Source organism: Myotis nattereri (assembly GCF_964212035.1).
Source record: "Myotis nattereri genome assembly, chromosome: 6".
NCBI classification, from domain to species: Eukaryota; Metazoa; Chordata; class Mammalia; order Chiroptera; family Vespertilionidae; genus Myotis; species Myotis nattereri.
Window position 1 is genome coordinate 68,975,408 of NC_138081.1, and position 27,135 is coordinate 69,002,542.

General features: G+C 42.3%; 1 protein-coding gene across 1 annotated transcript in view; it reads right to left on the reverse strand.

Annotated features, from left to right (window-relative positions):
• Positions 1 to 244: 244 nt before the first annotated feature.
• Positions 245 to 27,135, reverse strand: part of GRM1 (glutamate metabotropic receptor 1) — a 304,715-nt gene continuing 277,824 nt past the window's right edge. Inside the window, exon 8 of the mRNA XM_081093945.1 lies at positions 245 to 3,021. Coding sequence (XP_080950071.1) covers positions 2,100 to 3,021 — 922 coding nt within the window. The 3' untranslated portion in view covers positions 245 to 2,099. The remainder of the gene's footprint in view (positions 3,022 to 27,135) is intronic.

Consider the following 27,135-nt stretch of genomic DNA (forward strand, 5'->3'; position numbering starts at 1 on the left):
CTAAACTTGGCAGTAGAATATGGGGGAGACAGGAAAAACATGAGCCTCGGCCACTGGAGTTGATGTTAAACTCTGAACAAATGATGTAGCATGGATTTAAAGAGTCTAATATGAGTTTTGACTGAGAAATCACAAGCTTCAACATGAAGGAAGCATATTACCATATGACTGAACATAAGGCATCAACAAAGATGTTTAAGGGGGAAAGATTCATTCCATAAATAATAGAAATCAAAAGCAGCAAGTAAACCTCTTTATTTGGGCTGAAAAGGGGAAGGCAAAAATAAAACAACTGGCTTGCACATACATGGATATTACACATAGCAAATAACAAAAACCTAAAGAAAAGTATGGCCGTGGAACTATAGGAACAAGAATACATGAAAATAAAAATTGAAAGAAAGCAAAAGGTGGTAAATAATTTGAGAAATTATGATCAATCTTAGAAGTTATTGTATGCTTTAAGCACATCAAGCTCAAGTAGCTGTGGAAAAGCTTTTAAAAAACCACCCTAGAGTAACCTGAAATCACCTAAATACTGTCATTTCAAGCTTATGTTTTATCTAGATGCCCAGTGCTCGAATTTGTGCACCAGCGGGGGGTCCCTTGGCCTGGCCTGTGGGATGGGGCTGATGTGTGCAAGTTTATAAAACATACCTTTTTATTTTCACCCACAGTTCTTAAGGACTTTCACTATAACAGATTTTCAAACCACTTCATTAATAATGTTTCCAGATCATAAAATACCTGAAAAGTAAGTGTCCTCTTAGAAGAAGAAGGACCGTCTGAGCAGCATATGAAAAACATTGGACCATAGCACTCAAACCTTCAAATAGTTCCTGTAGATATGAGGATGGTCTATAAAACATGATTGGAACATAAAAATATCTATATCATATCGGAAAGACAATCTTCTAGTTGCAGGTAGATGGACATTACATTGCACAAATTTTATTATCACATGTATACAAGAACACGTTCACTCGCTAGTTACAGGGACTTCTGTGACAATAGGAAAGAATTATTCATCATTAAACATTTAATTTGCCAGTAGTAGTTGCTATGAGTACACCGTTAAATTCAGAGATGGATTTGTTTCTGTACTTAATGGGAGAAACATTGGCACCAAATACACATACTGCATCTTAGAAGTTCGACTGGTTAAGTATTATTTGCTACGGTAAATGGAAGGTAACAATTTTGCCACATGGTTCGTTCTCTGTAACTGAAGGGCAAAGGAGAGCCCTCCTGGCACTAACACGTTAATCCATAAAAGGTCTTCAGCAACTCTTGATACAATCTCTCGTTCTGGCCTTTCCCCCAGTCATCAGTCAGCGAGTATCAGACATGGGAAGCTGAATGTGCTGATTTTGTTCAAAGCTCCATGCTTATGTATCTATTGTCTAGTTTCTCGTTGCACCCTTCCCTAGCTCTACTGATGAAGCACTTTTTGGTGATAATTTTGCTATTTCTGTTGTCCCGAACACAGCGGCAGGATGCCCATGCACCTTTCTCTAAGTGTGACAGCCGGCTGCACTGTGTCAGGTGCAGTGGGAGAAGAGAGGCCCCTAACCCCGCCAGTTCCCGGGTCTCCTGAAGACCAGGGGTCTGTGCCCCCACCCTCGGTTCCCTGCGGGGGTTCCTGCTTGCCCCTCCCTCACCCCCCCCCCCTCTGTCTGGCTCCACCAAGCTCCCCAGGAACACCATGAGGGGAACTCATGATTCAACCCGATGGTCCTCACCTCCTGCACCTTTCCAAACTGGCCACGTGTGTGGGGGGGCTTGCAATTCTATGCACAATTGTCCAAAAAAGGGAGATTGTTTTGTCGATTTCATTTTGATTGATTTTTGTGATAAAAGTCACATACTATATCGGGATGGGATTGTGCTTTGTCAGAGTTCCCTTTCTTCCCAGGGAAGACTTTGAATAATTCAAGAATCGGAATTTTCCCCCTCTGACCTCCCTCCGGGTAGCAGCAGCCTTCTCTTCCCTCCTGAGCTCGCCCTCCACTCCCAGGCGCTCCCCAGCTTTCTGCACCCCCTCCCAGGCGCTGGTGCTCGCCGACTTCTCCTGCTCTTCCATGTGGACACCTCCTCCCCTACAGGGTGGAAGAGCTTTGCTTGTAGTCCCTCAGAATGACCGAGGCGTAGGTCACGTTGGGAGGCGTGCAGAGCACGGACTCGGACACCGGGGAGCTGGGCGCCGAGCTGCCCGACGCCACGGAGTCGCGGAAAGGCGACGGGGGCGTCAGGGCGGGCGAGGCCTCGGGGGTGGGTTTGCTGGCCGCCTGCGGGCCCTCCTCCTCCTCTTCCAGCTCGTCTTCCTCCGTGGTCCCTTCCCGCTCGTACAAGTACTCCTGGAGCAGCTGAAACCTCTCGCTGTCGTCCTCGTCCTCGGCCGCGGGGGAGGCGGGCTCGTCCCCCGACGTGCTCAGCTGCAGCGGGAGCATCTGCAGGTGCTGCGGGGGCGCCGGGGGCGGGTACAGGCAGCGCACCCCGTTCCCCGGGCCCCCGGGGCCTGCGAGCACCGCGCTGAAATCCGGGGTGCCGGTGCTGAAGTTGTTGACCACGCCCTGCAGCTGGTCCAGGAAGGATTTCTGCGGTGGCGGCTGCTGCGGCTGCGGCTGCGGCTGCGGGAGCGGAGGGGGCAAGCCCTGCGGGGCGGCCGGGTCCGCCAGGAACAGGGGCGTCTCCTCCGCTGTCAGGTGGGGCAGCAGCGGCGGGGTGCTCACCGCCGTGGGCACGCGCCGGTGCACCACCATGGAAGGGCTGCTGGGAGGGCTGAAGCCCGCCGGCGGGGCGTCCTCCTCCACGTTGTACAGGGTCTTGGTGCTGGTATCGGAGAAGGTCAGGCTCTTGCCAGAGCCTTGGTAACTTTTAGTGAGGGGCTTGATGACGGCCGTTTGGTTGCAGGCCGTCTCATTGGTCTTCACGTGCACAGAGAGGCGGTGCCACATGTGCTGTCCCTTGGGCACCTGTCTTCCACCTGGTTCAGACCATGACACAGACTTGCCATTAGAACTATGAATAAAATAGAGATGGGTTTATTTGCAGGTATTTCATGCACACGGATGAAACACATATACATCATTTTTTTTTTTTTGCAAGCCCAGCTCAATGCAAATGGATTTGCCCCTCGACTGTCTCCCCCACCCCCAGTGTCTCCTTATTCCCGATTCAATGCTAAGAGTTCCAGTGACCCCAGGTTGGCTCCGAAACTGCCGCTGGTGGTTCCATCCACCCCAAGATGAGGCAGGACCTTTTGACCCTGAGAAAAATTAGAAGGGAGAAAAGCCAGCTGGTTGTAGAAGCAGCTTTTTAGGTTTAAGATTTCACAAAGTTACTACACAACCACACACACATACACACACACATTTCTAAGGCAATGACAAAATTATTGCTCAATGCACGTCTTTAAAAGACTCCAAAACTTAGTTACACGTGAATAGCAGAACACGGAGACCTCCCTTTCTTCTTAGTTTTCTTAGTCCCTGGAACAAATTCATACCCACAGACAAAGCTACTCTCATTGTCCTGCAGGGTTATAGCACACAGCTCTCAGCTGCCCATTCTGCCATGCAGGCATCTCCTGTTACCACAGCGGCATGCTCACACGCATGGTACCTGTGCGGGCGAGAAAGAAAAGCAGATGACAGGAAAACCCAGACCCGTTTCAGTGTTTCATAACTACCGATGTTCCTTTTATTTCCAAGCATCGCTCCTGACACATATGATGGATCGCAACTCACATAAAGGCCCTGCTTCACAGCAGGTGGTGTGGGGTTTTCACACTGGGGACTTTTAACCAGGTGTATTTGACAAGAGATAGAACCAGGAAGTCCAGGAAAATACAGAAGCTCGGATCCTGCTTTAGTTCTCCGGCATAGTTTGATACCAATGAGACAAAATGAAGATTCAGATAAAGCAAAACTTACTGAGACCAAAAACCCCTCCCTGGCCTTTTCCTGAATGAACCCTGATGAAGTAAAATCCCAGGGCAACAATAGCCCCCAGCCTTACCCATTCCATCTTCATGGGGACCTCATAAAACCAGCTACATAGAATAGAAGAAGAAAAGGAAATAGACTGTGTGTGCCCACTACAATTTCTATTCTGTATGTTGTAATAACTATGATCTTATTTTTGGATCCTTGGCTTATTTTCTATGTAGCTTTTTAGCAGATGGTGGTAGTTTACCATACCATATTAATAACAACAATGTTAATACTTAAATCAGGAAATACTTTCTCTTCCGTTTAATTAGGAGTTTTTGCTTCTGCTATATCCATGAAAACAAGAAAGTAGCACAAAAATAACACGTGGAGACATTAAAAGGAATAGGTGGATGTGTAAAATAGATTATTCCACATTATAATCTTTTGTTTGAAAAAAGTAGGAAATGATCAATAGTTAATATAATGGCTTATTTAATCATTTTGAAAATGCAGGTATGAATGCTTCAAAAGTTATATGTGAGTGTCACATTATGATGAGCATAATATTTTGACATTTCATACTTTATAATTTGAAAAGTGAAGTGAGCCAAGTAAGTACCAATTCTTGTAAGAATCCTGATATCTACTATAGAAATTCTAGATATCAAGGTTCTAAAATAGATAATAGCTAACATTTCGATCACTATTTGTGCAAAAGGTAATTCCTCCATACATAATGATCATCTATGCTGTATTTTTAATTGTCTAAGAAAAATCTCATCTCCAAATTGTTATATTAAATTTAATATTAAAACTATGGGTAAATTCACCTGCCACTTTCATCTTCCTTAATCTCCTCCATTTCCACTCAACTCACACTGTTTCTTTGTGAAGTCAATATACTCCTTCCAGGAAGTATAAGACATATTTGCCTCAGGCCTTGCTCATATACGGCATGTCTTACTTGGTGTTCCACCCAACCTCAATGACTTCCGTCTTCTTTCAATGGAAATAGAAACACTTTTTCCTTCTCCAAATTCCTGCCTCTCAATGCTCATTCAGAAAACCCTTAAACTAAAAAAAGATGCCTTGTGTCTTCATTTAGATGTGTGTGTGTTTTATAAAACAAGTCCCTTGAAAACAAAAACACTAACTTGAAAAGACCTATGCACCCCTATGTTCATTGCAGCATTACTAGTAATAGCCAAGGCAACTTAGATGTCTACCAATAGACGAATAGATAAAGAAGAAGTAGTATATACATAATGGAATATTATTCAGCAATTTCAAAAGTATGTAATCTTGCCATTTGTGATTACACGGATGGAACTGGAGGGTATTAGACCAAAAGAAATAAGTCAAATAGAAAAAGATAGTATCATATGATTGCACTTATGTGTGGAATTTAAAAACAAAACAAAACAAATGAACAAACAAAATAGAAACAGACACATTGGTATAGAGGAGAAGCTGATAGTTACCAAAGGGGAGGGCTTTGAGAAAATAAATGAATGAATGAATAAATAAGTAAATGTCCCTTGAGAACAAGTCTGCCCCTACTTCAACCAGTCTCCACATATTCTAGCCCCAAGTGATCTTTGCCTTCCCATATACTAGCAACAAAGGCATCCTTGTATGCCTGGGACTGACATTACTCACTCACAGTGACTGTTTTCCTCGTTGCTCAGGCTTTGTACGTGGGCCTCTTTCAAAATCATGCACCCCCATGTGTTAAAGGTATTATCAACCATCTTGCAGACAGACACAATCATAATTTAGTTCTGTTTTAATTTGATACACTTTTTATTCTTTTGGTGGGAGAGTCCCTCCCTTCCCCCACCTTTGGTCAAAATTAGCAGCTGTCCTTTCCCTAGAGTCATGCTCTGAGTCTGCTGTAAAGTACTGTTTAATTAGGAAGCAATCCTAATCCCCCAGGGCATTGACCAGAGTAAGAAAATTAGAACTTTTTTTTCAAGGACAACATAAATGGTTTTCTAAAATCCAGAGATAGTGGAGGAAAAATGTATCATCTTGTATAGCAGTGGTTCTCAACCTTCCTAATTCCACGACCCTTTAATACAGTTCCTCATGTTGTGGTGACCCCCAACCATAAAATTATTTTCGTTGCTACTTCATAACTGTAATTTTGCTACTGTTATGAATCGTAATGTAAATATCTGATAGGCAGGATGTATTTTCACTGTTACAAATTGAACATAATTAAAGCATAGTGATTAATCACAAAAACAATATGTAATTATATATGTGTTTTCTGATGGTCTTAGGCGACCCCTGTGAAAGGGTCGTTCAACCCCCCAAAGGGGTCGCGACCCACAGGTTGAGAACCGCTGTTCTATAAAGTGCAGTACAAAGTGTAAACTTTGGCCCCTGGAGTAGTTATTTCTAACCTGCGGTTCACAGACAGCTTGAATTGTGAATTTACATGGGCATTAAGCATGTAATCAATAGACTGAATCAATAGTATGTCTTTGTAGATTAGGCACTGGGTTTTTTTGTGTGTTTTTTAAAATATGTTTTTACTGATTTTAGAGAGGAAAGGAGAGGGCAAAATAGAAACATCCAGGAGAGAGAAACATAAATTGGCTGCTGTCTCCTGCACGCCCCCTACTGGGGATCGAGCCCATGACCCAGGCATATACCCTGACTGAGAATCAGCCATGGGCAAACGGCCCGTTTGAAATGAATAAAACTATTGAAAAAAAAAGGCCGTACCCTTTTATGTAATGATGTTTATTTTGAATTTATATTAGTTCACACAAACACTCCATCCATGCTTTTGTTCCGGCCCTCCGGTCCAGTTTAAGAACCCATTGTGGCCCTCGAGTCAAAAAGTTTGCCCACCCCTGCTGGAAATCGAACCTGCATGGGAATTTTGGTGCATGGGATAATGCTCAACCAACTGAGCCACACCAGCCAGGCTGGGCACTGTTATTTTTAAATGCACACAAATGCTGTTGTGATAAATGTACTGCTAGATACAAGTGCAACTAAATCCCGAGGAACTTTTTTTGTATTTTGTGTTTAAGTGGCCACTAGTAAAGGTACAAATAATATCATAGATTTTGTTGAAGGTTTAATATCCATTTTGGTTTGTAAAGCAATTATCCTATTTGAAAAGGTTTGGAACCCATTCCTGATACCAAGAGGAGAAAAATGTATAAAATATGGGGCAGCAAAAGGGATAAATGCACTATAAAAATAAAATGTTACTGTGAAATAAGACTATTATTTAATTTCAGATAACTCCAATACCTTATCAATGCCACCAACTTCTTTCTTCTATTATTTGATTTGACTCAGTTTCCTAATCTTAAGAAAAGCTCCCTAGTCTAGAACTACCACATAATTGATACAAAGGATCCCATCCTTCTTGCTTTTTCAAAAGACAGGTATCAGGCCTAAACTAATCTCATATTTGAAGATGAAATGCAGTAGTATTTGGTGTAACTACCTTGGGTGGCTAAATATTTTTATTGATATGGAAGTTACTGGAGGAAACCCCTGTTAGGTCTGAGAGTAAGGAAGGGAAGATATACACCCATAGTGTTCAGAGCTAAGCCCCCCAAACAGAAAACCCAATATTTACAGCACCACAGAGACTCATTGGAAGTGGGTGGTGCACACAGATCAGTATATCTTAGCGGTCAGAGTGATACTGTCTCATTTGTCTCAGTAAGTACTAGTTACATCTGCCAAGAACACTGCTCTCTGCTCCAGAGAGATCTAAAACGGGAATAGCAGTGGGTGGGTGTTGAGATCAGGAGGAAAGCACCCTGAACAAGCTGCCTGAGGGGGAAGCTCACACAACACCTGTCTCCCTTATGTCCAATTCAAGGCTTAATAGCTTCCCAACAGACATAAGGATGGCATCCAGAGAGCCCACAGACGAGGAAAGACCTTCACAGGACGGGGAGGGAAGACACTCCTAGGAGCCTGAGGAGGTTAGCATTTGTTTCCTCTGACAAGGAAAATGGAAATAGGAAATGCCATTGGGCCACAGCCTGGAGAGAATGGGGTACCAAGTTAAGAAAACAAGCCAAAGCTACAGACAGGCGTGAGGGTGATTCTGCCCAGGCCTTGCAGCTATGGCTGAGACAGGAGACCTTTCGAGGAAGGGGTGGTGCTGTCTCCATGGAGACACGCCAAAGATCTCACCTCTACCTACTTCAGCGCACTGGTACCAAAATGCAGTTGAGTTTGTAGAATCTCAGCCACAGAAACTATTTAAATCACTTGAATCAGACAACTGTTTTCCCAGGCAACCTCAAGCTAGTCTTTGATACAAACAACTCCCATGGAATCCAGTTCCACTTCTTGAAGACTTTCCAGAAAAGCCTGCATAGTCAGTATGCATTCTCAGGGAGCCCATCTGAATGTAATTAAAATCTCTCACCTTTTGACTCACCACTAGTTGTAAAATAGAGAATCTGTGACTGTGTTATTCAAGACAAATGCTCTTTGATTACACGAGAACCTGGAATTTCTGCTGATATTAAATTTTAAACAGCATTGTGAAGTTTATCCTTCTCTTCTTGAGTCTCACCTCATCATAAGCAAGCCAGAGAACTATTTGGCTAGCTGAAATTTACCATATTACAAAGTCTAAATATATGGTTCCCTCGACAATATTTGACTTTGAGTGGTGGGCACATGGTACAACATACAGATCTTGTAATACAGAAACCCACACCTGAAACCTATGTGTTCATGTTGACCAATGTCACCCCAATATGTTTAAACAAACAGTCCTTTAAGAATCTTTAGATCAATCACACTCTATATCCTAAAGCTATATGATACTGGATTAAAAAACAAAACAAAAAACACACAAAAAAAACAAACAAAACAAAACAAAAAAAAACAGCACCAAGGAAATCAGTTTGCCTTTATTAAGCCTGAGCTTTCTTCAATGAATTAATAAAGAAATTACCTCAACAAGGTCAATAAAGTAAGGAAGGCCCCATAAACTTTGGACATGGAGTCTACTGTCTTAATAAAATTGACAACTTAATTTAAAACTAAAGAGCTGAATTCTGATGGTTACTAAACTTTTCCTAAGCACATATTAAACATGACTACTGGCTGATTGAAGGAATTCTCATGCCAAAACTTATTTAAAATATCATATTGTATAGAAGAATTGTTTTAGCAGCCATATGGCAGGTGTAATTATATTCCTCCGGAAAGTAGAGATGAACCTAGATTATGCTCCCTATGAAGAAATGTCAGGTCAAGCATTATCATTGCTTCTATGGTCCATGGTACCAAACCTATAATTTAAACAGCAACTCATTTGATGCTCTTCAGCTCTACCTGGAGCCCTCACAGTTTACCCTGGAAACATAGGGCAGTTACATTGCTCAGCTGAGATTATTCCTCAGACACAAACAGATTTCGGCAGACCATAATGGTAGTCACCAGTAGTCACCTTTATTTCCATCACTAATCCCTTCACCTTTCTTATTTACAAAAGCTATGAGAACTGAAGGTCACAGAGAGTGTGTATTTTCCCTTTTCTTTTCAGGAACACCCAAGGCTAAAATTAGGCAGTCTTAGTCTGTTGGTAGCTTCAAAGCTACCAATATCTTCTTTATCCTGTATAGTCTCCAGAAAGAAAGCTTCAATAGATACTGATTTGAAAATTCTTAACCAACTTGTTAGCTTTGCTGATTGCTGCATTCACCTTCCAAGGCTGTAGCCACTCTCAGCCTTTGTTTTTAGGCACTCACCTTTATGTCATGAAATGTTAGGAGACTCTCTTCTCTCTCTGGCTCTGCTGTCATGACAAGACAAGTACATTTACTCTCCCCATCAATACATTTTGACAGGCAGCCAGCAGCTGTCATAATGAGGACTTCCTTGCTATGTCCTTGGTCAGACTCAATGTCTGGCACAAGAAACACTCAACGGATTTTGACTGGGGAGAATTTTTTAAAAATGCATCCAAGCAGACTAGAGTGGCTTTGATCTATAAATACAGGAGCCTTCAAACCGCCACGTGAAACATATTGACATCACTACTGTATTTTTTCCCTCTAAGAGTCAATATAATTTGGTTTCTATTTGGGCTTTTTAAGGTTCTAGCAGAACACAGACTTCCCAATGCACTCCACTGAGTCAAGAGAAGAGATGCTAGGGCCCCATTCACCAGCCTCCAAGGCCACGTTCAGTAGCAAACATTTGAGCAGATTAGGCCCTTCTCATCTGAAGAGCAATGAAGCCACAGACACCTCATCAGTGGGTTCCCTCCTGCTGCAGGAATGTGTACCTTTGACTCTCCCAGGAGTTTGGAGGGCTGTAAAGGAACAGCTGAAAATGACCACAGACTCCGTGCACAATGAGTTGAACATGGTCTATGTTCTTTTGTTAACTTAAAGAGACACTGTCAAGATCTAAAGGTCAAAAATTGGACCAAACATGCATCGTTTTTATCAGATAGGGAAATCTGATAAAAGCACTCAGAATCCTGGGAAAACAACTACTCTGCTTTTTATAAAACTTACTCTTTGTGGGGCTCACAAAACTTTTGTTTTGTGCTCCCCAAGGCGAGGGAGGCCCCCAACAGAGGCTCCTGTGAGCGCCCACCCCTGAAACCGACATTGTGGAACTCTTCCAGAAGTTCAAGTATGGCTTTACTTTAATGCAGACAGGATCAATTTCAAACATTTGTGCAACAGCTAAAAGGCAGAAAAAGAAAAGAAAAGGAAAAAGCTCTGTTTGCCAAGGAGAAGCTGACAACTTTGTGAAAGGGGAAAATTCACTTTCAAGCTTGTGAGTGGGAGTCACAAACAAAAGCGAATCTCCATAATCAGAAAAAGTGTTGCATCTTGCATTGAAACATAAAAAAAGCGAAACGACTAACAACTTGACAGTGTCCTTTTAAGAAAGATGGACAATCAAATTAAGGCAGTCGTGCAAACCATGGCACGTAAATGGTTCCTCATTCTGGATGGCATGCACCACATCTGTTTCCGTGTTAGAAAGTGGAAAAACCCAGGAGAGAGAAAGCAAGGGCAAACCACTCTATTTTCCATGCAGCTTCTCTTACACATTCACTGCAGTGTGGGGGTTTTCAAAGCTGCACATGTGCCGACGGACACTGGCTGGTGGGCGAGAATTCTGGCTGCCTCTTCCTGAAGATTGAAAAGAAAAAGACACCCAGTGAGTGAGTGGTTATGCATGTGTACAGATAAGGTGGTGCCTGGGGCTGAGGCAGGGCCTTGCCTGGCTCCTGAGCCTTTCTGCATGTTATCTCCACCTCCGTGTCCTGTAACTTCCTTACATATGGCTGTTTCTCCATCTCCGTGTCCTGTAACTTCCTTACATATGGGTGTTTCTCACAGCCAGGCTCATTTCTGAAAGCCACATCAGTGGAGTGCATTCTTTGACTACATCTTTCCAAGTGGCAGACATTATTCTGTTGTGTTTGCATCTGTCCCAAATTAGCTTTTTCCCTCCCCTCTTGCCATCTCCCTTTATTCCCAATGGCGGTTCATGGTTTTATATCTTACACCACAGCTGTTAATTTTTCTCCATATCATGTTATCATAAAAGCATTGTTGTCACTTTATATAAAGTCACATGTACCTCCTGGTCTAATGGTGGGGAAGAGGAGAGCGGCAAGAGGTTGAAGGCACCTGTCACAGGGGAGGATGCCACCTCATTCCTTGGTTGGATGCCTCCTTATAGAGCATATAGGGTAGATTGGACAGGTGAGAGGAGCACTGACTGGACAAGACAAGCATAAAGGAGCAGTCATGGGCAGTCCACCTTTCCATTATTTGTTGGAGAATAAGTAGGTTTCCCATGAACTATGTAGCACTTCAGAATGTAGTGGGATCAAGCCACTTTCTTGTTACTCCATGTGAGAGGGCTGCCAGTTACAGAGAAGAATTTCAGGAACAATATGTTCAAGGTGAACCATCAGCAGGTACTGTGGTGCTATGGATGAGGTTGGTTGAACTGGGGAGAATCTCCCATATTAGGGAACTCTGCAGTGATGAAGTCCCCTCTAGGGCTCTAAAAGCCACAAATGTTCTCTATGAATCAGCATTGGACCACCTACCCTAAGATCTTATTGACAGCGATCCAGTGTTAATCAGAAGAGGATCACAACAGCTCCAGGCTAGCCAAAGACCTTGATCATCTCTCATCTTTCCCCATCAAAGACAGAGGAGGGGGAACTCAGAAGAGCGAGGAGGAACGTACCATGCCCCTTCCCATTCCAGATTTTTCAGGTTATGGCCTGGCATGCTGGGAAGGAGAGGTGTCAGTTTGAAATTTGAAACAAGAATACACAAGAATAGCTTTTTAATACCTTAAAGCAAGGAAACTGATCTGAATGTAGAAGGTAGGGGAAAATATTCTCCATAGGACAATTGATGTTAAGAGAGAAAATACTAGAATTTATCAATGTGTGTATTTCCAGTTTGGGCCATTCAATAAACCATTTGAAAATGTCCACCCAGAACAATTTGAAACCCCTCATCTAGAGATAAGAACTCGAGATACCTTGGTGTAACCTCATTACTTCTGCAGTAATCCATTTATTTAATATAGGTAGACAAAGAGATAATGATTGCTTTTGAACTTGTGAAAACAATATACTTCTGATCTTTAATATGCCCATCTGAAGTTACAACGGTCATAAAAACAATGAGAACAATAGCAAGTAGAGGATATAAAGTAATAAAAGTATGATGTGTGAGTATGCAAAGGAAATTACCAGTAAGAAAGATCATTTAACCTGCAAAATAATATTACAGTTCAATTTTTCATGACAGAGGCAGAAAATATATGCAAGACCTTTGGCTTTGCCTTGCTAACCTGCCTGCAACCCCTGGAATCCTCTAATTTTACCCGTAGATGATGTTTACATGTTGTCTGGTCCAATGGTCTGGGGAGCCAAGACCCTGGCAGAGCTGGCTTCATGGCCCTGTGACTAATGCAGACACCAGGGCCCTCATCAGAAGAGCCCTGCACTTGGGGTTTAGAGCTCCATAGTCATCTTTTTGAAATTCATAATTTTATCTCATGATTTGTGTTTTGTGATGTTGGAGAGGAAAATGGAGCATGCACTTGGGACTTGGAGCCTCAGCTCAAACACAGTCCTGCCTCCCTGAACTCCCTGAACAGATCTTTAGTTTCTTGCTCTCCTGCCCCCTGGGACTTGAGTCAGCCTAGTCTCCCACTTCCTTCCTCTGCCCTGGGATCACGGCCACCCTTCATGCTGTGAGGGTTCTCTGGGTACCAGCAGAGATGATCAGGGTCCTGTGCACGTGTCCTGTAGTATCCGGAGGCAGCCAATGGCCAGGGCCCTCTCCTTCCTGACTGGCAGGGCAACTGTGCCTCTTGCCCATCCTCAATGCCAGTGCCTTACAGGTCCCTGAACTGTTGTTGCAATACCCTTGGGACTCACCTGTCTACTACTGGCTGAAGCAAGAAGCTCATGGGAAGGGGAGCTCCCTGGTTCAAGTTCTCAGTGGCATCTGCTCAGTGATTGGCTGGTTGGGAACGTGGCAACCTGAGAACTGTGCATGTGCAGACTTGCACAGTGGAGGCTGCAGCTCCCAGAAGGGCCTGCACTTACCCTGTCAATGCCCTCCCTCCCCCCACCCGCTCCCCACGCACACACAAGTGGAAGCATAACTTTACATGACAAAAAACACCCTGGCAGGTAGCAAGGGACACCACAGAAGAAAGGAAAGAGTTTCATATTTTAGTCCTTTTAATGCCTTTCCCTTTGCATTTTGAATTGCCCCGCCCCCCTCCCGTTTTCATTTTGCACTGGTCTACCCAAACGATGTAGCTAGTCCTGTGTGCTGGGATGTATGATGATGAAAACAACGCAGAAACCTTTCGGGCAGGCAGAGTGTGGGCAGACACTGCTGTGTCTCCCAAGCGCTGGGGCAGGGAGCTCTGTGGCCTCTGCGGCTGACCTGGAGTCACTCCTGCAGCGAGTGAACGGTTCTGTGGGTCCTCAGGGAGTTTCAGCTGTACTGACAACCAAACTTCACAGAGCAACTCTCAGCAGCCCCAAAGCCACCTTCATTATCTGTGGATTGAAACGGTTGAAAAACTACAGCATCTCCTTCATGATGTCATTGCTTTAGTCCCCGACCTTCACTTTGTGTTAAAGTGTAAATGACCTGTACATGCAGACACCACTTTTATGAAAGGAGTGGTTTACTAAAGGGCATAGGCTAAGCCTTGCAAAATCTGCTGCCAGAGTGGCCAACTGCATAAAAACTGGGAGAAGGAGTTTGACTTCAGAGTATTTTTAGCAACTGTAAAACCACATATTTAACCAACCACAAATTCCAGAGCCAGAGTAAAAGCTTGGAGGGAAAATGGAGCATATGGGGGCTTGTCAATTATAAGTCCCAAATCTGTGCTTGAATCTTTTGGCAGCAATTGTGGATTTAAAGAGACCCCAGAATTTTAGTTAGAAAGATTCCTCTTTAATTTCTTTGGAAATTACCAAGCTTGCTTTTTGCTTTCTTTATTGTTCCTTTTTAAGTAAAGAGTCACTGCTTGTCATAAACTCATGGAATGTGCATAGATTTTCCCATGGTCTAAATAATATATATTTTTTTAAGTACACTCCTTAGGTGTACTTTGTTTAAATGTTAAATGCATTCTTTTCTTGAGAGCAGGTTGCCCATACATCAGTTGCTATGCTAGGAATTATTCTTTACATGAACTTGCGATGTTATGAACAAGCTTAACTCATTACAGCACAGCAGTAACATCACTGGATAGGACTCAGGAGACCAGGCACATTCCAACTGTGTGTTTTCCCCTTTCAGGCCCAGTTTTATCCTCCATGAAGAAGGATTGCTGAAACAGTACATGTAAAAGGTTCCAAATAGCAAAGCGCTATCCCAGCTTAAGCCATTACTATTGAAACCTTTCCTCTGAAGGGTGGAGAAACAAAAGCAGAGACAAAGACCCAGAGGTTTTAAATCTCAGTGTGTATTTAGATGAGACTCATTCAGAGAAGCTCAAACTACACTTGACTCGTGGATTTTAGCTACTTTCCTTATTTAACATCTAGCAAAAAATAAGCTGAATTCTGTTTGCTCTCTGGATTTATTTATTTTTATTTATTTATTTTTGCAGGCAACGTTAGTGACATTGAATGGATGTGTCAGGAGCAGGTAAAGGCCAGGTACACAGAGTCAGGCTAGCTGTCTGTGTCTGAAGTTGCCAGCCTGAGATAGGTTTGGAGGTGAATCTACTTTTAGCACAGAAAAAATGGTCTATACAATTCCAGATGGTCAGCTCACCATGGAAATAATAATGTGGCAGCTGTCCAAAGCAATCATAAAGAATGACAGCAACCACTCAAGACCATTTTAGCAGACTGCTGTTACTTTTTTTTACAGATAAATAGGATAATCTGTAACTGATTGTTTTTAAAAGCCAAATGTATTTTTCCTGTTATCTGAATTTACATATTTATTTCTCACCATCCGTTTATCAGAGTGGAGAATGGCGCTCTGACTGTGTGTAGGTCCTCTCTAAATGCTAATGTCTTCCACTCTGCCTTTTAACAGATGCACATCTAACATAGTCCATTAAGACTCTTTGTAAACACACATAGTGCAGTTTCTCCATATAGGGGTAAAATATTACTCTATTTTTAAAATTCTTACTTATAAAGGTTTCCAAGCTAATAAGAGATTATGGAGAATGATTTAGTAAAATTCAATTAATTAACATCACAACATTAACATTTTACCTTTTTAAAACATTAAGAATATATTTCAAGTCCTCTGTACATTATCATGAAAACTTATTTTCTCATTTTTAAGATATACTTTACTATGTATTATTTATTGGCATACTTAATGTTTTTACAACATGCATATGCATATGTGTGAATAAATAATATGTGGTAGTGTTCAGCATATTATTGGACTTTATATACATAGCATCACACTATATTTCTATCCAGCAATTTTTTTTTTTACTAAAGCTAAATTGAATAATTATCACACTATAATAAAATAATTCTCCTATTGATGGTCACTTAGGTTGTTTCCTACATTTTTCTATTTTAAGCAATGCTAGAGTACACATTCTTGGCTGTCTCCTTGCACACATATGGGAGACTTTTTCTATGGTATGGACCCAGATTCAAAATTTGTAGATTGTTGTACATGCACATTTATTTTTCTTAAATATTAACAAATTGTTTTGCAAAGTTCTTTCACAATTCACACTAATAGGTGAGAGTTCATATTATTCTTTCAAATTCTGTTTTTTAAGCATCTTTAAATTTGATTTTTATTATGGAAAATTTTCAAAAATATATAAACTTAGAGAAAATGTTAAACTGAATACCTATATCCTTATTATCCAGCTTCAATACTAACCAATGTATATGTGAATCTTGTTCATTTATAGTCCCACTTACTTATTTTAGAACAAATCTAAAACATTATGTCCTTTTATCCATAAATAATTCAGTATATGGCTACAATATAGGTATACATTTTTATAATAAAAGAAAAAATGATAATGCTATCACACCTAAACACATTAATAGTAATTACTTAATATAATCAAATATCCAGTGAGTATTGAAATTTCCCTGATTGTCTCATATATTTTTATTTTACTTTTGATTTTAAAATCAGCATTCAAATAAGATCTGTGCATTGTCTTCATTGAGTCTTTTTAAATATATAGATATTTCCTTCTCCTTTTTGCTTGCTATTTATTTTCTGAAGAAACATTGATTATTTCTCAGTTTATGGATTTTACTGGTTAAGTTCCTGTGGTGTCATTTAACATGTATTTCTGTCCCATATTATTTCCTATAAATTGAAAATTAGATATGAAGGCTTGGTCAGATTCAAGATTGATTATATGGAGAGACTAATTTATATGAGGTGGTGTTTATTTCCTATAATACAAGACTGGGAAGCACATAAATTGGACTGTCTACTAACCCCATTAAAATTGATCAGTGGGTTCAGGTGTTGTCAGCCTGATGCATACATTATAAAACGCCCCATCAGTCTTTCATCTGATGGTTTTAGCACCCACTAATAATCATTATGTGGATCAATTACTTTATTACAAAAGTATACAATGGTGACATTATAATTCTATTATCCCTTCTATAACTAGATTTTTTTACTTAAGAACTTTCTCTTGGTTATTTGAATCCTATGAGGTAGAATTCAAAAGAAAATGCAAGTCAAATGGATGCTTTTCCCCCCTTATTGACCCGTGTTCAGAATAATGATTTGGTTTTCTAATATTCTTCTTCAACATTGATCAGTATGTCACCTGTGCATCTGCTTCTATTGTCAATTGTTTCTGTTGTTTTTTTGATTATATGGTAATAACTCTTGAATGCCTAAACATAGTTTATATCAGATAAGACATTGTATATCCGTGGTCGGCAAACTGCAGCTCGCGAGCCACATGCGACTCTTTGGCCACTTGAGTGTGGCTCTTCCTAAGCTTTAGGAGTACCATAATTAAGTTAATAACAATGTACCTACCTATATAGTTTAAGTTTAAAAAATTTGGCTCTCAAAAGAAATTTCAATCGTACTGTTGATATTTGACTCTGTTGACTAATGAGTTTGCTGACCACTGTATAGATGTATATTTAAAACTAGAGGCCCATTGCATGAAATTCGTGCACTGCGCGCGGGGGGGGGGGGGGGGGGTGTCCCTCAGTCCAGCCTTCACACTCTCGCAGTCCAGGAGCCCTTGGGGGATGTCGACTGATGGCTTAGGCCTGTTCCCCACAGAGCGGGCCTAAGTTATCAGTCGGACATCCTTAGCACTGCTCGGAGGCAGGAGAGGCTCCTGCCACTGCCACTGCACTCGCCAGCCATGAACCCAGCTTCTGGCTGAGCAGCACTACCCCTGTGGAAGCCCACTGACCACCAGGGGGCTCCTGCATTGAGCATCTGCCCCCTGGTGGTCAGTGCACATCATAGCAACTGATTGTTCCACCATAGGGCCGAAACCAGCTCTCTGATATCCCCCTAGGGGTCCAGGATTACAAGAGGGCACAGGCCAGGCCAAGGGACCCCACTGATGCACTATTGGGGCTGGGGAGGGACGTGGGAGGTTGGCCAGCGGGGGAGGGACCGTGGGAGGGCTCCAGGGTGTGTTCAGCCTGTCTCACTAAGTCCCAATTGGCCAGACTCCAGCAGCAAGCTAACCTACCGGTTGGAGTATCTGCCCCCTGGTGGTCAGTGCATGTCACAGAGACTAGTCGCCTGTCTGCCTCCTGGTTGTCAGTGCATGTCATAGCGAGCGGTTGAGCAGCCCTAGCATATCATTAGCATATTATGCTTTGATTGGTTGAATGGCTGACTAGACGACCAGGTGCTTAGCATATTTGGCTTTTATTATATAGGATAGGATTCTGTGAAGGCTCTAGATCAGCTGTGGGCGAACTACGGCCCACGGGCTGGATCTGGCCTGTTTGAAATGAAACCATTGAAAAAAAAAGACCATACCCTTTTATGTAATGATGTTTACTTTGAATTTATATTAGTTCACACAAACACTCCATCCATGCTTTTGTTCCGGCCCTCCGGTCCAGTTTAAGAACCCATTGTGGCCTTCGAGTCAAAAAGTTTGCCCAACCCTGCTCTAGATGTTCTAATCTCAACCAGAGTTGCTTCACCACTTTCTCTGATAAGTAGAGGGAGACATATCAACTTAACCCAATTAGAAACAGAGTTGAGTCAAAGTTAGTTTGCAATTTGGATAGAAATCAGTCCACAGTAGGGCATATCCCTTCAGGACTTTTTTTTCTTTTTATTAAATTTATTGGGGTGACATTTGTTAGTAAAGTTATATAGGTTTCAAGTGCACATTTCTATGACACATGATCTGCATATTTCATTGTGTGCCCATTGCCCAAAGTCAAATCATCTTCCATCACCATATATTTGACTACCTTTACCTTTTATTAACCTCTAACTCCCTTTCCTCTGGTAACCACCATACAGTTGTCTGTGTCCATGAATTTTTGTTTGCTTGTTCCCCTTGTTTGTTGCTTTTAGTTTTATGTCCCACATATGAGTGAAATCATATGATTCTTAACCTTTTCTGTCTGACTTATTTCACTTAGCATGATATCCTTCAGGACTTTTAACAGAGCACCTGGCTGTGTACTAGTACTCTTCATCTAGTGGGTCTCTATCTCCTCAGCATTAAGAGACTGAGGAGATTTCATCCTACTTTTCAAGGATTTTCAGTTTAGATTTTTGGCCTCCTGCCACATGCAACTTTAGAATTAGACACATGCCTTGAGAAGGAACCTTGACCACTTGTTAGAGTGCCTTTGGGTTTGTCGGTCCAGCCTGTCTGATTGCTAAGAGTATTTTATAGTTCTCTCCACAGGTGGATCTGTGTCTTCTCAGCATTGAAGTACTCTATGAAAATCGATTCTGTATGTCAGAGGTGTTTGGCTTATCTTTTAACCTCTGTAACCTACCCAATTGCAGACATCAGCACATATTTTGAAAGAAAAGCTGGGGACGTGTTAAAATCTCTAATGCCTTTCATTTTATCACTCCAGCTTCAAGTGGACACAGGATCTCTCTGCCTTCCCTGCTCCCTCCACTGACTCTCTGCTTGGGCCAAGCATGGGTGGATACTCAGCCTCTAGCCAGTACCGGGAATTGACAGGTGCCCAGGGAAAGCAGCTGCAGTTCTGCTCACTTCTCGGTTCTCCTGTCTCTGAGGTTTTAGTTTCCTTAATCTTCCCTACTTCAGCAGCTTTCTGGTACTATAAAAAGATAGCTTTTGTATTTTATATTGCTTTGCCACTTATTCTTGGCAAGAGCTGTTCTACTACCATGTATTTTGATTCTACCAAAAACCAAAAGTCTTGCCAGATTTCTTAATTTCTTAATCTTTGCCATACTGATGGTTGTAAAATGATAGTTTTTTTTCCCTACCTCTCTTCTTTGTTCATGATATTTCCTGAACCTAAAGAAATCTTACTTTCTACAATTTAGTGCATATTTCCTTCAGAATTCTAAGATGTTTATTAAGTTCTTGAGCACATTTCAATATATATATTATATCTTTGCATCTTTCCTGTGATCCTTTTCAGCTCTAATGTATATATATACTAGAGGCCCAGTGGACGAATTCATACACAGGTGGGGGCTGGCTGGCCCGGCCCCAATCGGGGTGGATGAGGGCTGAGCCTGTTGGGAGGAGGAGATGGCGGGAGGTTGGCCGGCCGGCTGGCCTGCCCCCAATTGGGGGTAGGGCCAGCCAGGGGGAGGGGCTGCAGCAGGTTGGCTGGCCAGCCCCACCCACTATTGGGTTGGGGGGTGTGATCAGGGGCAGGGCTGGCTGGGGGGAGGGGCTGTGGGCCAATCAGGGTGAGGTGAGCTGATCGAGGGTAGGGCCAGCCAGAGAGAAGGGCCGTGGCGAGGAGAGATGAGCCACGGGGTGGCTGGCCACCCTGCCCTCAATCGGGGTGGGAGAGTCTAATCAGGGGTGGGGCTGGCTGGGGGGAGGGGCCGCAGGAGGTTGGCTGGCTGGCCCCACCCCACGATCAGGCCAGTTCTCTGGCCACAGTGGGTGTCATAGTGACCAGTTGTTCCAGTCGTTATGGTGTTCCGGTCACTGGGTTTTTATATATATAGATTTGATGTTAATTCTTATCTTCTATAATAGGTAGGCCACAGGTTTCTGAGGGCAGGATCCATGTCAGTTTGACTATTGTGTGTCACTTTATCTCCCTTTTACCTGCTTCAATTTTTAGAAATAAAAGGAAACTATATAATTTTTCATGAAAATTGGTTACTTTTAAAAATAAAAAAGTGCTCTTAAAAATTATGTCGTGATAAAAGGCATAAACTGAGACTTTCCTGAGTTTACAAGGACATATGGTCACTTATCTTATCTAATAATAGACAAACATGGTAATTAACCATACCTCTGACATGCTTCCCATTGGCTAATCAGGGCGATATGCAAATTAACTGCCAACCAAGATGGCGGCCAGCAGCCAGGCAGCTGAAGCAAACAGGAGGCTTGCTTGCTCCAGTGATGGAGGAAGCCAAGGTTCTCCGCCTGTCGCTGCCGGCCTCTGAGCTGCACTCTAAGAAACAATGTTGCAATTATAGAAGCTAAACAAACCCCCAAAACCTGCTTTCAGCCAGCTGGGCCTCAGAGCTGGAGCTGCAACAGTGTTTCAATTATAGAAGCCAAACAACCCCAGATCCCTGCTTTCAGCAGCCAAGGTCTCAGAGCTGGAGCCAAGCCTCAGAGCTAAAGCCAGCTCTCAGTTCCAGTGACAGCCATAGAAGGTAAATAAATCCCAGAATAAAAAAGAAAAAAGAAAAAAAGGAGAGGTTGGGAGCTTTAGTCACCCGCCAGCCTGAAAACAGCCCTCAGCCCCTCACCCAGACTGGCCAGGCCCCCAGTGGGGAACCCCACCCTGATCCGGGACACCAATCAGGGCAAACCAGCCAGCCCCCACCCGTGCACCAGGCCTCTATCCTATATAGTAAAAGAGTAATATGCAAACTGACCCTAACAGCAGAAGGACTGGGAATGACTGATCACTATGACACACACTGACCACCAGGTGGCAGACACTCAATGCAGGAGCTGCCCTCTGGTGGTCAGGGCGCTCTCACATGGGAGGAACTCTGCTCAGGCACAAGCCAGGCTGATGGCTACCAGTACAGCAGTGGTGGTGGGAGCCTATCCTGCCTCCTCAGCAGTGCTAAGGATGTCTGACTGCAGTTTAGGCCTGCTCCCTGCTGGCAAGTGGACATCCCCCGAGGGCTGCCAGGCTGCCAGAGGGATGTCTGATTGCCATCTTAGGCCCAATCCCCCGGGGAGCGGGCCTAAGCCAGCAGGTGGTCATCCCCTGAGGGGTCCCAGACTGCGAGAGGGCACAGGCCAGGCTGAGGGACCCCCCATCCTCCCCGAGTGCTCAAATTTTTGTGCACTGGGCCTCTAGTTTATGATAAATGGTCAACAAATGATTGAATAAATCAAAACAAAATGGAGAAACATTCTTAATATGAAAATAAGCTTGAAGTAGTTCTGAGCTTCTTCATCACTGTGGTAATTGCAGGAATATCAAAAGCACCTATTATATTGTTACTAGAGGCCCGATGCATGAAATTTGTGCAAGAGTAGGCCCTGGCAGCTCCGGCTGCCTCAGCTGCCCTTGCAGCCCCGGCTTCATCCGGAAGGTCATCCAGACAGTTGTTCCACTGTTCAGCCATTCAGTCAATTTGCATATTATGCTTTTATTATTATAGATTAATTTCTAAATTAATTCTAACATTAAAAATTAACTATCATAAAATCTCTAGCAAAATTTAAATTTAAAAATTAATAAAAGTAATGTATTTATTTGTGTGCATGTGTGTATGTGTAAAAACTAGGATATACATAAAAATGTTAATGGTGTTTTTTGTGATTGTTAGAATTATAGGTAATTTTTATTAGCTGTTTTGTGCTTTCCTATATTTAAAAATTTTCCCATAGTGAATATTTATCCCTTTTTATATGAAAAATAGTGACTGCTAATACAAAAATAAATTTATTGTAACACATAATTCAGAAGTAAATTTCCCTCTTTTCTTTTTAGTTTTACCCCAATAAACTAAGGTATTATATAGGAGCTATGAATATATGTCCTTTTTCTCAAAAAAGAGGTAAGGTAAAAATTCTAAAAATATATATTAAATATGATAAACTACTAATGAGAAATATCAAATAGAACTTATAGAATCTGGAAATCCATACTGATATATTTTATTTAAACCAATACTGAAGTCTTTCTTATTTCAGAATTCTATAGTAGAAAAAATTTAGTCATTATTCCATAAATAAACTATTTTATTGTACATATATTTTTAAAATGTTTATTCTCACATGTAGGCATGTTCACTAATGAGAAAATAGAAATTTAAAATTAGAGAAAAGACAAGTTTCATAAAAGGAAAACTATCCTGCTATGTTTCCTGATAGACTTTAGGTACCCAACAGCTAAAGTGAGTCTTTTTATTATTTTACTCTGATTTATCCACACAGAAAGAGGGGGGAAAAACAAAACAATGAAAACACTTGCCCAAAGCTAAAATCTTCACCTGTGAATGTTTTGAAAAAAAAAAACAAACAAACAAACAAACAAACAAAAAAAAAACAAATGATTACTTTTGTAAAGAAGCTTAAAATTGACGTTGTAACAATAACAGAAAGGACTTACATAACTTAAGTCTAAAATTTTGTGAGACTTCTGATATTGTTGCCTAAAGCACTGACATCAATATTAGGTATATGTGTCCACTAAAGTTTATTTTATGCTATCATTTCTCTATAAGCAGAGGCATTAATATGCTCATGTCACCACCCATCAAACCAGAAAATAACTGAATAGGCAATTATCATACAACTAGAGGCCCGGTGCACAAAAATTTGTGCACTCGGGTGGGGGGAGGGTGTTCCCTCAGCCCGGCCTGTGCCCTCTTGCAGTCAGGGGATGTCCACCTTCTGGCTTAGGCCCACTCCCCAGGGGATTGGGCTTAAGCTGGCAGTCAGACATCCCTCTGGCAGCCCGGAAGCCCTTGGGAGATATTCACTTGCCAGTGGGGAGCAGGCCTAAGCTGCAGTCGGACATCCTTAGCGCTGCTGAGGAGGCAGAAGAGGCTCCTGCCACCACTGCTGTGCTGGCAGCCATCAGCCTTACTTGTGGCTGAGCAGAGTTCCCCCTGTGGGAGCACACTGACCACCAGGGGGCAGCTCCTGCATTGAGTGTCGGCCCCCTGGTGGTCAGTGTGTGTCATAGTGACCAGTCATTCCCAGTCGTTCTGCTGTTAGGGTCAATTTGCATATTACCCTTTTATTATATAGGATAGAGGCCTGGTGCACGGGTGGAGTCGGCTGGTTTGCCCTGAAAGGTGTCCTGGATCAGGATGGGGGTACCACTGCGGTGCCTGGCCAGTCTGGGTGAGGGGCTGAGAGTCATTTTTAGGCTGGCCAAGCCCCCCAGCAGGGACCCTCACCCCATGGGCGTGTGGCCAGCCTTTGTGAGGGGCTGATGGCTGTTTTCAGGCTGGCCATGCTCCCTAGCGACCCAAGCTCCCAGCCCCTCCTTTTTTTCTTTTTTTTTAATGGGATTTATTTATTTTCTATAATTGAAACTTTGTAGCCTTGAGTGGAGCCCAGGTCCCTCCCTGAGCGGAGGTCACCGCTGGCTGGAAGCAGGTATCTGGGATTTATTTATCTTCTATAATTGAAACTTTGTAGCCTTGAGCGGAGCCGAGGGCCAGCCAGGGCAGGTGGGAAGCTTGGCTTCCTCCTTTGCTGGGGGCAACCCAAGCCTCTTCCTTGCTCCAGCTCTGTGGCTGTGGCCATCTTAGTTGGGTTAATTTGCATAGTCGCTCCTGATTGGCTGGTGGGCGTGGCTGGTGGGCGTGGCTTGAGCATAGCAGACGGATGGTTAATTTGCATGTTTCTCTTTTATTATATAGGATTTCTTTCACAATAGTAGAATAGTCACCATAGCCCCCAAAGAGAAATCTTAGTCATATCACAGCCTATTGAGAAAGAGGAATGGGAGATATTAAAATTGGTATAAGAAGACTTCTGCTTCTGGCTAAGATATGGCACGTTGCGGTAAATCAATTATTCCTCTGAGAACAACTAGGAAAAAAACAGATAAAATATTTTTAAAAACTCTTTAAAGATATTAGGAAACTGTCATGGCAACCAGAATCCAAGGGACCAATAAATCAGAAAGAAGAGAACTTTGAAGAAGTTGATAATCTCTAAGCTCTATTTTCCCTTGGGAGATCTGATCATTCTTGGTACAGGAAAACGAACTGAGAATCCAAGCAGAGGGTCTTAACTAAGAGATAAAGAAGCAAGAAAAACTTGATACATTCACAGGACTATAGACACAGAAATTTGAGTTCAAGTCTTCCAAGGCAGCCAGGAATTGAGGAGCCAGGATCCTAGAGAAAGGAAGGTCAAGAAAAGTGAGACCAACATTTGATGAAAATTTTGCAAATTTTACACTGCACAAAGCACAGGGTACAAAGCTAAGCAGAAAGATGCTAAAACTCAGTGAAGTTTTTGGAAGTCTCATAGCATTGAAGAATCAAAATAGGAGTTCAAGACATTTTAAAGAATGAGAGACACAAGAGTTGGGACCCAGGTTCTTATTCAGGATCCCTGGGTAGCTGTACCCTTGGACAGGATGTACCAGGGGAAGCACAACAAGCTTTGTAAAACTGCAATACACACTCACGCCAGTTCAGTCCATAATTGGAATACAACATAAGGAAAATATGTGGGAATATATAAGTATTGATTAAGCGAAACAATAATAGTAATGTAAAATATGTGCAAAATTAAAATGCACTACACAAAAGCACAAAAGTTGACACAAAGTAAATGCAGTTAAAGTATTTTAAGATCTTTGCCTTGTTTGAAAGTGATAAAACTGCTATGGTAATTTATTTGAGATTATAAAAAGTTAGAGAATACTTCTTGTAGTCGCTAGGGTAACCATAAAAAGGATAATAAAAGAATATAAAACTAACACATTAATGGATTGGAAACTTGAATATTAAAATACTAGATTAATCCAAAGAAGGCAAGAAAGGAGAGGAATGGGGCATTTTTAAATGGAAATAATCATTTCAGAGAGACAAGTAGAAAATAGTTTGTCAACATTTTTATCAAATGTAAGTGAACTAAATATTCTAATTAAAAGGCAACACTATTAGACTTGCTAAAAAACTCACTCTAACTTTGTGCAGTTTATGAGGGACTCCCTTACCCAGGATCTGGTTCTCAGCCTGGCAGTCACTGCTCCCAACACTCACCACCTAGGCAGGTCCAGCAGCAGAACTTGCTTTGTTTGCCCAATAAGAATGATACATCATCCAGGGTAAGACTTCTATTAAACAAGTTCATGTAATAAGATCATCATACACCAGAATTCCAATTTCATTTGCAATGGGAAATAATGTGCAGGATTTAGGATACTAAACTATGCATAAGTAGACCCATAGGTAGGGGAAGACAACATTGAGTAGTTGCCTGTTCCCAGGGAATCAGAGAAGAGGTGGAGGGTTGCAAGTTTCAATACTTAAACATTTAAGGGCACGACACTAAGATAGTTTGCTTCATCCTTTTAGTCCTAGGGATCATCTTGTCATTTGGACTTACATTTTCAAAAATGCCGTGGGTCACAATTTCCTTCACCCAACTTCACACCCAAGAGGTCTATGGTCATTTCCATTGTTTGTTTCAGTGACTGCTCTTCTCTTTTTGTGTCTGATCAGTCTCACCCTCTTGTAGGTCAATCATGCTTTAGATGTGTTAACACATTACATCTGGTCATAATTCAAATATCATAGGTTTGGAGCCAAACAACCCCGAGGTGAAAGCATATCTGTGCTTACTGTTTGCGGATCTTAAAATAGAGTTTTGTAAAGCAACCTTACTTTTTTATTTTTACCTTTTAAGCATCTATCTCTGTTCACTGTCTTCACCCCAACTGGCAAAGCCTTAGGTCAGGCCACTATCGTCTTCCACCAGGACGCTGTGGCAGCTCTCCCCGGCACCACTCCCACCCTAGAGCCCCAGCCTCTCACCTTGCTCTCCTCACACTGAGCTTGGGGTGCTAGTTCTAACACACACACTTCTCACTGATAGCACTGCACCCCTGCTTTGTCACTTTAGCAGCTTTCCATTGTTCAGAGGACCAGATCCAAGCTCCTAGGGCCTGTGATCGGGTCTCAAGTGATCTGATCTCAGCAGACCCTTCCAGTCTCTTCTCATCACACTTGCCTTTTTTCTCACCTCCAGGCATCCTGGAATTATTTCATTTCCTTTAGCCATCAGTGCTTTTTCCAGCTTATAGCCCTTTACACTTTTATTCCTTGACTTATCTACCCAGTCCCCGCTTCCTTTCTTAGCTAACCTCTTTGCTCCTTTAGAAGTCTTAGTTGAGATAAAACTTCTTTGGGGGAATGTTTCCAGCTTCCATGCACTAAGACTGGTAAGATCCTTCTAATCCTTAAAAGAACTCACTACACTTGTGGTTACTCATTCAATTTCTGGTCTCCTGGCTAGATTTCAACTTCCACAAAGCCTGGGCCAGATCTGATTTGTTCACCACTTATTCCCTGCACTTGCC